Source organism: Orcinus orca, chromosome 3, assembly GCF_937001465.1.
Source record: "Orcinus orca chromosome 3, mOrcOrc1.1, whole genome shotgun sequence".
Lineage (NCBI taxonomy): Eukaryota > Metazoa > Chordata > Mammalia > Artiodactyla > Delphinidae > Orcinus > Orcinus orca.
The window spans coordinates 70,575,599-70,589,207 of NC_064561.1; the positions used below are offsets into that span (position 1 = coordinate 70,575,599).

At 43.4% G+C, this 13,609-nt stretch overlaps 1 protein-coding gene across 3 annotated transcripts in view; it reads left to right on the top strand.

Moving 5' to 3' along the window:
• KLHL3 (kelch like family member 3) overlaps positions 1 to 13,609 on the top strand; it is a 109,925-nt gene that overhangs the window by 73,043 nt on the left and 23,273 nt on the right. For all 3 annotated transcript variants that reach the window (XM_049707099.1, XM_049707100.1, XM_004282087.4), the window contains exons 7-8: positions 2,459 to 2,575; positions 6,245 to 6,394. In XM_049707099.1, coding sequence (XP_049563056.1) covers positions 2,459 to 2,575; positions 6,245 to 6,394 — 267 coding nt within the window. The remainder of the gene's footprint in view (positions 1 to 2,458; positions 2,576 to 6,244; positions 6,395 to 13,609) is intronic.

Genomic DNA, 13,609 nt, shown 5'->3' on the forward strand with positions numbered 1-13,609 from the left:
CTCCAATGTAATGAAAACGTTCTGTTTTTAAAGCAAATTGTGATGGGCAATAAAAAGTGGATACTGTACAATAATGTGGAATGGAAATGATCGTGGGGCAAGTGAAATGAACCACCACCAACCACACCAAAGGCCGGTCTTCATCCAAAGAAGGTGATGTTGTGTATATGGTGGGATTGGAAGGGAGTCCTCTATTATGAGCTCCTTCCGGAAAACCAAACAATTAATTCTCACAAGTATGCTCCCAATTAGACCAACTGAAAGCAGCATTCAACGAAAAGCCTCCAGAATCAGTCAACAGAAAATGCATAATCTTCCATCAGGATAATGCAAGACCACATGTTTCTTTGATGACAAGGCAGAAACTGTTACAGCTTGGCTGGCAAGTTCTGATTCATCAGACATATTCACCAGACAGTGCGCCTTCGGATTTCCATTTATTTAGGTCTTTACAAAATTCTCTTAATGGAAAAAAATTCAATTTCCTGGAAGACTGTGAAAGGCACCTGGGACAGTTCTTTGCTCAAAAAGATATAAAGTTTTGGGAAGATGCAATTATGAAGTTGCCTGAAAAATGTCAGAAGGTAGTGGAACAAAACGGTGAATATGTTGTTCAATAAAGTTATTGGTGAAAATGAAAAATGTGTCTTTTATTTTTACTTAAAAACCGAAGGCACTTTTTGGCTAACACAATAATATAAATTTGTCCTATTTATTAGTGGTGCTGACTTTGACCACTTGTTAAAGGTGGTATCTGTCAGATATACCCGTTTGAAGCACCCCCACTCTCCCCATGTAATGAATAAGTAATCTGTCAGGTGACACTTTGAGAACCGTGAATATCTTTTTTCCCAACAACTTTTCACCCAATGATTTCAGCATCTATGGACGATCTTTGCTGAATCAGTTATTACATTGGTGGTTGCAAAACAATGTTTTTCTTATTCTGTCATCCCTTTTACCTTATTAGAAGACATTTTTCTGGGAAGAGCAGCCCTTCCCACACTTTTTAAAGTGTCCTTACGGACTCATGGACTCCTTTTTTATTCTTTGGGTTATGATTCATTACTATCCTTTTCTTTTAACTAAAAGTATTTTAAATTGAGGTACGATTTACACCCAGTGAAATGTATAGATATTAAGTGTAAAATTAGAGTCATTTTGACAAATGCCTATGCTTACATAGCTCCTGCCCTATCAAGATAAAGAACATATCCATTACCAGAAGAAGTTTCCTTTGGCCCCTTCCCAGTCAGCGCAGAACTGATTTCTTCATTCTTCTTTTTGATGTTTAAATTGTCCCAGACGTCGGCAATGAAAAAGCGCCATCTAGCTCGCTCTGTGTCTGTTCGTTGTGTCCCCCTTAATCTTTGAGCACTTTCTTGCTTTCTGGCGCAAGAAAGTGTTTTGTCTTATTACTACTTGTTATTGTTATTATTGTTTTTTAAGAGCTGAAAATATCCCATGGTATCGATACTAGTTTAATAATTTCTCCACTAGTGGATTTTGGATTGTTTCCTTTTTTATCCTGTTACAAAAACGCTGCAGCAAACATCTTGGAACACATATTCTTGCACCACTTTTGTGAATGTTTTTGTTGACTAGAGCTCTAGAAGTGATATTTCTAGGTCAAAGATATGCACATTTGAATTTTTGATTGATATTGCCAAATTCTTCCTTCCCTTCTTAAGCCGCGTTAGTTAAGTTTCCATTAACAGTGGTGGTTTCCTCGCTGTCTTACCAACATTGAAGTTTATGTGTCTCTGTGTATATGGTGGTACAGAGTTTGAATTTGAACTTAACCTTGAGTAAGGCAAACATCCAAACCATAGATTCCCCTTTTTGCTTCGAAGCCCCATTTTGATTTGTATAGAAATGAAATCTCTCCTCAAAGGAGAGATTTTTGACCCAAGGAGAAATTTTTGCCATTTTCTGTCATTCAGTGTCACATTCACCATTACAGCCAGCTTTTGCAGAGGATATCTTTATTGTTTTTATTCTGCATTAAATGAACATGGGAGATAGATGAAGAGACGGGGGTGTGTGATGGGTATGATGATATTGCCCCCAGGGCTTCTGGTCCTCTTGGACGGTCTTTGTAAAATTTGGTTCAGTTACTGCTCTGTATTTCTACCCTGAGGTAACTATTGGAATTGATTTTTGTTTTGCGATGAACCGTGATGATTCTGTGTTTGGGGTAGCAGGTTTTTCTTAGCGTACCTGTGTGTGTGTGTGTGTGTGTGTGTGTGAGAGAGAGCACTCTCTGACGTCAGATAGTAGAGACTTTGTGTTTTTGTTTTATTTTAAGTATTAAATTTAAAGGTGTTTACATTAGCCTAAACACCTTTGTGGATGACTTGTAACTTTTCTTTCTTTTTTCAGGTTGAGGAAGTTGTTTGAAAGCTGTTTAAAGTTAATGCCTCTTTGCAAAAGTTACCTATGTTGATTTTCCTTACAGGTATTTGAAGCTGTGATTTCATGGATCAATTATGAGAAAGAAACCCGTTTAGAGCACATGGCAAAGCTGATGGAACACGTCCGTCTCCCTCTCTTACCGAGGGATTACCTTGTCCAGGTGAGTGCTATGTGAAGAACCAAGCGCTTCCCTGCTCACCCAGGCCTCCTAGGAGTAGCAGTGGGCAACCCCGGTTGTATGGAGTGGTGAGTTTCCTGGGTCCTTTCTGTGGAGTGAGGGCACCAACCCACTGGGTTCAGTGTGAGGCATGGTAGTGTAAGGTTTGAGGATGAGACACTAAGGTTTAGTTCCTCCTCTTCTACTTCTTAGCTTTAAGCCTCAGTTTCTTTTTCCCTAGAAGGGAAATTATACTAGAGCCCAGCAGGGTTGTTGTGAGGACCAAAGGAGCTGTAAGGATGCGGTTCAGGTGTTAGCATGGAGCTGGGGATGACACATGTTCAACAGAAGTTATTAGCTGTTTTTGTTGTACAGAACTGAAGCAAGAAGGGTCATTTTCATCATGTTTCTATGTTCCCTTCTTGCCTTCGTGTTAGGCAACTTGGGGCCCAATTCAGGACTGTAAAAACCAGCTCTTCGCAAGTGCCTGGAATACATACTGCGTCTGCTTCCTCTAAAACATGGTGCCACATATTTTCTCATTTAATCCTTGTAACAACCCTGTGAGCAGAGGTTAAAATCCCCTTTTTACAAATGTGGGCTTTGAGGCTTACGGAGGTTGGGATTTATCTGGAGTCACCAGCTAGTAAGTGGCAGGGTTAGGATTCAAATCCAAGTCTGTCTGGCTCTAGACCACCCACCTTCCCTAAGCAGGCGCCACCTTTAATACTTTCTCTTCTGTTTGTATATTTTACATGACTTAACTTTGTAGTGTCAGTGGCATTAGATGTTTTCCAGGCAGGCAGAGGATAAAACTTAAATAGACAAATAACAAGTGCCAAGGCAGTAGGCCAGCCCTCAGCCGTCCTCAAGAAGTCCCTGGGAGGAATGGCAGATGTGAAGCCGGGATAAGAGTAGGTTCAGCAGCCCAGCAGCTGAGTTCTGTCACTTCTTGACCGTAAGACACTGGGCGAATCCTCAGCCTTGCTAAGCCTCTGTCTTCTCATCTGGTGAAAATAGCCCCTGCCCTTATAGGGTCGTTTGGGGATAGAATGAGATAAACCATGTAAAGCCTACAACCCTGTGTTCAGTGATATCTCTATGGCCTTCACGACCGTTGGTAGTAGCGGGAGAGAGTATCCTTACCAGAACTTATAAAGTCTTCATCTTGTGGTGCTGTTGATCACAGGCCTCAGGAGTCAGTGGAATGGTCTCTGAATCTCTGAACCTCAGCCCTCTTCTCAGGGGCCGGGGCGTATATTCTCAAGCCTTCATACATGCCCTGCGTTTTACACTTTGGATGGTACCACTGCCACCTGGTGGCCGCACATCCTTCGTGTAGGAGAGGCCCCCTCAGCAGAGGCACCGAACCCACCTGAGCTCCCCGTGTCAGAGCCAAACCTCCCACTATCCTGAGTGGGGCCTGACCACTGGTGAAGGCGGACACCTGGCCTCCAGCACAGTCTCACTTTCACAAGGAGGAAGGGCGGCTTGTGGACTTGGGTTCCGGAGAAAGCTAAAGGGGCTTTAGATACGCCTACGCACAACCTCCATCAGGTACCCACAATGGAAATTTAATGAAGACTTTAGGAAATAGTTCCTGGGTTATTAGGGCAAGGTCAGGTTTAGATCTGGAGAAGGAGGAGCTCAGAGACAATGTGCATGAGAACTGTTGTGTGGGACTTTTTTTTTTTTTTCCAGAACACCTCTGGAAGGAGATGTTTCATTAACACTCATTTTCTCCAATAAAGATGTTAAAAAACAACAACAAACCCCTCCCCCCAAAAAACCATTCAGTTGACCTTGAAACGTCAAACTAGTCTAACCACTGGGGATGGCTGATGGTAGAGGAGGAGGCTGAGAGGAAGGAAAGCTCTGGGAAGACCTGTACCAACACTGACTTCTGGGGGAGTTGTTTTGTTGTTGTTGTTTTCTTTTAATAGCTAACCTTTATTAGGCTTTTATTAAATATTTACAAATATTGTGCCAAGTGTATAACATGCCATATCTTATTTAAAAATTTGTCCTTGTGATAAAATATGTACAATATAAACTTCATCATGGTAACCATTTTAAGTGTACAGTTCAGTGGCATTAATTGCATTCACTGTGCTGTACAACCATACCCATTTCTAAAACTTTTTCATCATCCCGGATTGAAACTCTGTACCCATGAAGTACTAACTCTCTCAGGGAGCTTTTCATCCAAGCCAAATGAGTTCTTTGGGAGAAGTAGCTACTCATGCATTTTTCCTTCTTCCCAAGCTTTTAAAGAGATCCTCTCCCACCCTTTTTCATTTTTAACTGACCCCAAACGTTTATGATTTGTCCCTACCTGCCTCAATCCCTCAGTAGGAGGGAAAAAAACCTTCCAAGAAAACGGAGTGTCCCTGGGGATAGTCTGTGGGGAAGGAGGTGTCCAGAGATAACAGAGGCGCCCTCACTGATCCTTCTTTTCCTGCCATCTCCAACGCTACCCAGCAGGTGATGGCCCTGGCCGCATTCCCATTCCTAGTTACAGGTGGGGGACCCAGGAGCGGCTCAGCCAGGCCTGTGCATGACAGCTCGAAGACTGAGATAATTGAGGTGGGGAGGCCCTTCTCATTCTCTGACTGGACCTGAGGGCCTCTGGGTCAGAACCCTTGTCTTGTGCATCATTTTCTCCCCGGGGTCCAGCACTGAGCTGCCCAACCAGGAGACATTCAATCACTGTTAGCTGCTGAATGGAATTGACCTTGCCAACAGCTCCCAAACACTCCAGCAAAGAAGACATGAAGTAGCCTCTGAAGACCACACTACCCCTTACAGATATGCCACGTAGCAATCTGACCTGTGCCCAAGGGTGGAGATTTGAGAGTCAGAGTACCAGCATGGTTCATCCTTAGCTTTGCTTGTGAAATATTTAGGCCCACACTTGCTGAGCACCTGCTTGAGTCCTTGGCTCTAGAATAAGGCATGAAGAAGCCACAGCCCCAGCTTAGATGCAGTCCAAGTGGAGGTCAGTTGGTGGGACTTTTGTGCAGGACATTCTTTCTGCTCTGATACCACTGCTTTGTTGGAGAGTGCCGCACTGGACACTTCTCCCTGAGGCTTGCACTGTAAGATAATGAATATGAATTCTTCTTCTTGAATATCACCTTATTATACCCAGTGCCTCCAAAGGTTGGCTGATGCATCCCACCGTTTTCCTCTTTCCCTCCCTCTCCTTCTCTCAAATATCTGGCCATTTGCCTTAAACATTATAATACATTCTAACCAGAAGGCATGTGGAAAGAAGCTTTAGGGACAATCAGTTGTCTTTGTTTTGCATAATCTCGTTAAGCCTATAAACAAACAAACAAACACAACCTATGAGGTTGTGGGGGACTTTAATATGCCCATCTTACATCTTACAGATGAGGAAACTGAGGATCAGAGGAGTTAAGTGGTAGAGCTGGGATTTGTATCCCTGCCTGCTTGATGCCAGAGCTTAATCACCTACTCCATTGTTCTCTTGAGATGCAGGAGGTGGGCACTAAGCTGTAACTCTGTGGACCTTTGTCTTAGGGTCTGAGATGGTGTGGTATGGGAACGAATGAGTGTGAGAGTACAGGAATGACTCAGCCCAGGGAGGTGGCTTGGGAAATGGGGCCGAGTTCTGCACCAGGATCACCTATGGGTTATTACCTCTAGACAGTTGAAGAAGAAGCTTTGATAAAGAATAACAACACCTGTAAGGACTTCCTCATCGAGGCCATGAAATATCATCTTCTCCCTCTGGATCAGAGGCTCTTGATTAAAAACCCAAGGACGAAGCCCAGGACTCCAGTTAGCCTGCCCAAGGTAAGCCCCAGCCCAGTCACTGCCAAGAGTTGGAACTGTGATCTGGGAAAATGGCCTTGTACTCCTGTCTCCAAGTCTCTCCTCACCCATGGCTGCCCTGCATCTTGGTTGTATTTACCGCCTAGGAGATGGAGTCTGCTGGTTCCTCGTGAATCTGCTGGTACCTCTCTCTTCCGGGGTCTTCCTTTCCTAAGGGTTTCAAGGTAACCTTCACTGTCACCAGGAAGGATTGTGAATAACTCAGGTCTCTTTCTTCTTCCCTTCCTGTTTTACACCATGGTTTGGGCTCTGTTTCCTTTGGAAACAGAGGAGTAGCTGGGTGGGTCTTGACGTAGTGATGGCCACAGCAGTCCTCTTTCTAGGCCATTCTTTGAGTCAGAACAGTCCTAGTCTGGTTTCTCCCCTCATCACAGAGCCATAAAGGACAATTAGGGCTGCCAGAGGAGAAAGGGGCTCTTAAGGAGTCCTACAGGTAAGGAAGTGGGGGAAAGATGGGGGAAATGAGAGCGTGTGAGGGGGCAGGCAGGGGAAGGGAAGGATGAGCATAGGAGGGGACACCATGATGGAAGGTCTGTGCTGGGTACTGGTTCTCTGGTTCCCTGCAAGTCCCCTCCCCTCCGTGGTCCTCAGGTTCCTCACATGTAGAATGAAGGATGCTGCACTAGATGGTCTCTCAAGGCCTTTCTACCTTGGCATTCGAGTCGTCTTTCTAGGATCCTAACATGAAGTCTAGGGGGAGGTCCCAGCCAACCCAGGAGGAAGGGTAGAGGAGAGGAATGAGTCGTGTTGGCTCATCCACTACAATTAGGCAGCACCCAGGGATTCCTTGCCTTGTCCTTCTCTTCCTCTTTGCGGTTGGCTGCCTTACTCCTCACGTGCTGCTTCCAGGAAGAGTTTCACGGGGCTAGAGAAGCATGTTGTCCAAGACCAGATATTTGGATTTTCCGAGGTTTGCTTCTCTCCACTCTGCTCTGTGACCCCAGATCATGGAGAACATAGTGGTTGCAATGTGAACAAAGGTTACAAATGTCCCAGATAATAATATAAGCAGCTGACATTTATTGAGTACTTACTGTGTGCCAAGCAGTGAGCTGAAGATATTGTATAGAAAGTAGAGGCAGTTATCCTAGTTCAGGAAGGAGGAAACTGAGGATCAGAGAGATTAACTGACTTGCCCAAAGTAAACACAGCTAATGTGGTGGAACCACGGTTTTTTTGGTTTTGTTTTAATAAATTTATTTATTTATTTTTGGCTGCGTTGTGTCTTCATTGCTGTGCATGGGCTTCCTCTAGTTGCGGTGAGCGGGGGCTACTCTGTTGTGGTGCGTGAGCTTCTCATTGCGGTGGCTTCTCTAGTTGCAGAGCACGGGCTCTAGGTGCACGTGCTTCAGTAGTTGTGGCACGCGGGCTCAGTAGTTGTGGCGCATAGGCTTAGTTGCTCTGCGGCATGTGGGATCTTCCCAGACCAGGGCTCGAACCCCTGTCCCCTACATTGGCAGGCGGATTCTTACCTGCTGTGCTACCAGGGAAGCCCCCTGGAATCAGGTTTTGAATTGAGTCTTTCTCCCGCTCCAAACCTGTTCTTGAATCCTTACCATCCTGTACCTGCTCCACCTTTGTAAACCTGATTTTTACCTACCTGTCTGCCTCCTGTTGCACAGTGCCAGCTAGGAGGGGCAGCCACAGGGCATGGGTCTCAGCCTTGGGACCATTTGCCTTATTGCATGTTGATGCGTTTTGTTTTGTTGTAACATTGCATCAAAACTTCTTCATCTTTTTCAAAATGAAAATAACTTAGCTTTCTTTGATTATAGAAATGTATGTTCATTGTAGATTATTAAAAGGATTTCAAAATAAAGTAAAAATCACCTGAAATCCTTCCACCCAGGGACAGTCACTGCTATCATTTTGATGAATTTTCTTCCAGACGTATCTCTGTGCACTTATTCACAAATAGGTCAAACTGTACACTTTTAGATAAATGGACTCTTGCTACACAGATTGAAATCTTTTTCTCCTACTCAACCAGATGCTACAGACTGCATTCAATGTTATCACTATGGGTAAAAACAGCATTTAAATTGTAATAGGTGCATGGCATTTAATTATATTTATGTGCTATTATTTATGTAACTGTCATCTATTGATGGGCCTTGCAATAATTTCCATTTTTTAAAATATCTAAACATATATGTGTCAAATATCCTTTAAAAGATGGCATCTTGTTTTGGTTTGCATTTCTTTAATTGTGAGTAAGATTAATCTTGGTTTCAAAGGATTATTGGCATTTGTATATTTGGGAGGTGTGGAAATTCCCTGTTCATGTCCTTTGCCCATTTTTCTGTTAGACTGTATTTCTTTAATTAATGGTTTTTACATGCTCTTTTTAAAGAGTTTAGGCCCTTGTATGTGTTTTACATATTTTTTTCTTAGTTTGTAGTTTGTCTCTAAACTTGTTTGTAACATTTTGAATCCTGAAAAATAATAAGTAGTCAAATTAATCTATCTTCTGCTTTATAGCTTAGGTTTTGCTTAGAAATGTTTTCCCTGCTCTGAGATTTAAAAAAAAAATACTCTGTGTTTTCTTCAAGTACTTTTATGATTTCTGTTTTATGTTTGAATCTTTGATGCACTTAGAATTTGTTTTGGTGTAAAGAGTGAGGGTAGGAATTCAGGTTTATTTGTATTGCAGATCATGAGGCTGTTGCCTCAAAGTTATCTTATTAAATAACCTCTCTCTCCCATGGACTTGAATATCACCCTCATTATGATCTAAATTTCTGCCAGCTTTGTGTCTGGAGAATATTGATTCTAAGGTGCACTGTTGTTTTGTGTGCAGGCGGTTTTTTTATATCCCGGGTTTTCAGCTGGCCTTATTGCTTGTCTGTGACTTTTCTCTTTGAAAACTGAGGTTCTCATCCTATCTAATATCAGGTTAATGACGTCTTTTCCTGGGGAGTGTATTCTGGAGCTAAGGAAATGGTGCAGAGCTGGCCCATTTTCTTTGTGTGGTGACCCTACCCAGTGGCCTCTCCTTTTCTAGGCTCCATGTCTGGCTTTTACAGCACACACCCATGAAAAGACAGTTTTGAAAATCAAAGCCAAGTTTGTATCTGAGCCTGGACTAAGCATGCTTGAGACAACCCTCCCCCCACCTCCCACTCCCTGCCTCTGCAACATACCTTGTGTCCCTTCCCAGATATTGATTCTATAATTGAGAAGAGTCCACCCCCTGTTTCAGGAGGCCAAAGTTGTCCCCCTGTCGCCTCTACTCCTTAGGAACCATTTATTTTCCAAATGAAAATGTTTAGGTTTCTGAGCACATGGCCTTCTGCAGGCGACTGGCACCATGACTTCCTTTGAATCTGTTGAAGGAATTTAAAAAAAGGCGTTGCTGCTCTTTGCCTCATTGTTCCCCCAGCTTTAATCCTTAAATGATTTAAGGTTATATTGTCCATGCTGCTTCTCAGCCTCTACTCCTGTCACCATTGTGTGGGCACTTGAATTAACAAGATCTCCACTGTGGGTTTGAGGAGTGGGGTGTGCTGAGGGGAGCTGTCACTTTGAGGATTATGGACTGTGCCTTATCTCATTAAATCATGATAATAATAGGTCAGTGCTAGTCATATCCCTACTTTACAGAGTTTAATCAGAGAGGTAAAGTAACTTGCCCAGTAATGCAGCTAGTAAGTGCAGAGCTGGGGTTTGAACAAGGTCTGTTCCACTCCGAAGTCTTGTACCAAACTGCCTTCAGGGACAGGTTTTCACGTTTTGGTGGCAGATAAAAAAAGATTCTTTTCTTTCTCTTCCTTTTCTTTTCTCTTTTCTTTCTTTTCGCTTCCCTCTCCCTGTTTTTCCTTCCTTCCTCCCTCCCTCCCTCCCTTCCTTCCTTCTCTTCATCTTTCTTTTTTTTCTTTCGCATCAAAATATTCTTTAATTAAAGCTCTATAATATCTCATTCATCTCATTGAGATGAATTTCTAATACATTTACTTCTTTTTTTTTAAGTTAGTACTTTATAATTTTAGAGCAGTTTTAGATTCATAGCAAAATTGAGGGGGGGACTTCCCTGGTGGTCCAGTGGTTAAGACTCTACGCTCCCAGTGCAGGGGGCCTGGGTTCAATCCCTGGTCAGGGACTAAGATCCTGCATGCTGCAACTAAAGATCTCCTGTGCCACAATGAAGATCCTGCATGCAGCAACAAAGATCCTGTGGGCTGCAACTAAGATGTGGCGCAGCCAAATAAATAAATAATTTTTTTTTTTTTTTCTGGTACACGGGCCTCTCACTGTTGTGGCCTCTCCCATTGTGGAGCACAGGCTCCGGACGCGCAGGCTCAGCGGCCATGGCTCACGGGCCTAGCTGCTCCGTGGCATGTGGGACCTTCCCGGACCGGGGCACGAACCTGTGTCTCCTGCGTCGGCAGGTGGACTCTCAACCACTGTGCCACCAGGGAAGTCCCAATAAATATTTTTTTAAAAATTGAGGGGAAGGTACAGAGATTCCCTATATACCTTCTGCCCCCACACATGCGTAGCTTTCCTCATTATCAACATCCCATATTTTTTAAAATTCCTATTTATTGAGGTACAATAATTTATTCACAGTAAAATTTGCTCTTTTTAAAAAGGGATGCAGTTTGATGAATTTTGACAAATGCACGCAGTCATATATCCACCATCCTCATCAAAATATAGAATATTTTAATCACTCCAAAAATTTCCCTTGTGCTGCTTTGTAGTCAAGTGCCTTCTCCCACCCCCAGCTCCTGACAGCTACTGATCTGATTTCTGTCCTTACAGTCTTCTCTTTTCTAGAATGTCATCAATGTATTGTAATTATGCCATATGTAGCCTTTTGATCTTGCCTTATTTCTCTTTGCATCATGTTTTTGAGATTCATCCATGTTGTTGCATGTATTAAGAGTTAATTCCTTTATATTGCTAAGGAATATTCCATTGTATGGATGGACTGTAATTTGTTTATCCATTTACTGGCTGATGGACATTTGGGTGTTCAGTTTTTGGCTATTACAAATAAAGCTGCTTTGAACATTCACTAACAGATTTTTGTGTGGACAAGTATTTTAATTTCTCTTGGGTAAATACTTTAAATTCTCTTGGGAGTAGGATTGTTGGGCTGAATGGTAACTGTAAGTTTAACTTTTTAAGAAGTTGCTAAACTGTCTTTCAAGATGACTGTGCCATTGTGCTTTCCCATCAGCAACGTATGAGAGTTCTTGTTACTCAATTGTCTCACCACTCCTTGTATTATCTATTTAAAAAAAAAATTGGCCATTCTAGTAGGTATGTGGTCGTATCTCACTGTGGTTTTAATGTGCATTTCTCTAATGATTAATGATGTTGAGCATCTTTTCATGTGCTTATTTGCCATTTGTTTGTCTTCTTTGGTGAAGTCTTTGTTCAAATCTTTCCCCATTTAAAAAATTATTTTCTACTTATTGAGTTGTAAGAGTTCTTTATAGGTCTGGCCAACTCAAAGTCTTTGCTTTTGACCATCACATGATACTAACCCCACAAAGATGATAGTAGCAGGTCTAATTGCTGAGCACGTGCCAAGCGCTGAGCTGAGTGATTTACATTTATTATCTAATAAGATTTTCAAAATTGTCGTTATCCCCCTTTTACACATGGGGAAGTTGGATCTCGGGTTATGTCACCTACTCGCTGCATTTCAGATTACCCTAACCGTGGTGGCTTAACACAGCAAATGTTTGTTATCTTAGTTTCTGTGGGCAGGGATCCTGGAAAGGCTTAGCTGGGTCATCCTGGCCCAGGGCCTCTCGTGGGGTTGTAGTTGAGCTGCTGGTTGGGACTGCAGTCACCCCTAGGCTTGTTTGGGGAGGATCTGATTCTAAGCTTACGCTTGTGGTTGCTTGTAGGTATCAGTTCCCCACCCCACAGGCCTCTCCATAAGCTGCTCGGGTGTCCTCATGACATGGCAGCTGGCTTCCCCAGAGTGAGTGATTCTACAGCAAAAGAATGAGAGAGCACGCCCATGACAGAAGCTGTTGTCTTTAAATAACCTTCTCTCAAAGTGATGTCCCATCACATCTGCTGTATATTATTTCCTGGGTGCGAGTCAGCAAGTCTACCCCACACTCAAGGGAGGGGGTGGTGATTAAGTTCCATGTCTTGAGTGGAGGAATATCAAAGAATTTGCGATGTATCTGGAAGCACAGCTAGTAAATAGCTAAGCTGAGATTTAAGTCCAGGGTGACTGACTTCAGACCTTGCCTCCACATTTCACAAAAGCATTTTAGCTGAGTACTGGGTAGAAAGAAACCTGATTCCTACCCTCTGAGGACTTTTAAGAAGTCCCTCTGAGAAAGTAAGGTAGAAATATGCAAGTGGCCAAATAAAAGGAGGAAGAAGAGACGTTGAGAGACAATGGGGCTACTTGGAGGAGTGGCCACAGGAATTCCAAGGGCCAGCTGGCTTGTGCTTTCATGAATTCAGTCCAAGTTGGCTTTCTGACAGAGCTGACTTTGAGAAACAAAGGGGTGGAGAGAGATTTGCACATTGTTCTCAGCAATTCTCAGCAGAGAACCTGTTTGCCAGCCAAACCTCCTCCCTGAAAGAAACAAGATTCTGCCTTGAGATAGCTGCAGAGGCTAAGAAGGGTGTTTTTTTCTTGTGCCATATATGCATTGATCATACTGACATATTCAAGCCAGAAAGCTAATAGCATCATCTGGGCTCCCACACATTCACCACCCAGCACTTTCCCTGAGGCTGGGTTGCCATGGACAACCAGGGGCAGACTCCCAGCCACTCACGATACTCCTGCATTACCTTGTGCTGCAGATGGCAGCAGAGAAATGAGGTTCCAGGAAGATGCAAATAAACCCTTTGGAGATGTACTGAATCTGGCACTTTTCACTGTCATTTCAGTGCAGTTGACATCTTTATTCAACTCTTTAAAATGACACCAAAAAGCCATTAAGCTATTTGGGCTGGAAGTGGGTGGCTTCCTCCTGAGTTGGTCTGTCCTGCCTTCAGAAGACAGTGTTGGAAACAAGGCTGTTGGCAGGGTGGGTAGGATGACTTCTCACCTGGGCCAGGCCCACGGATGGACACTGCTCCTCCCGCATCTCGGTCCTTTAAATGGACCCAGGCAAGACCCTGGGAAACACCCTGGGGTCCTGAAAACCCCCCGTCATTATCCCTGGAATTACTGGCGCTCACTTTCCC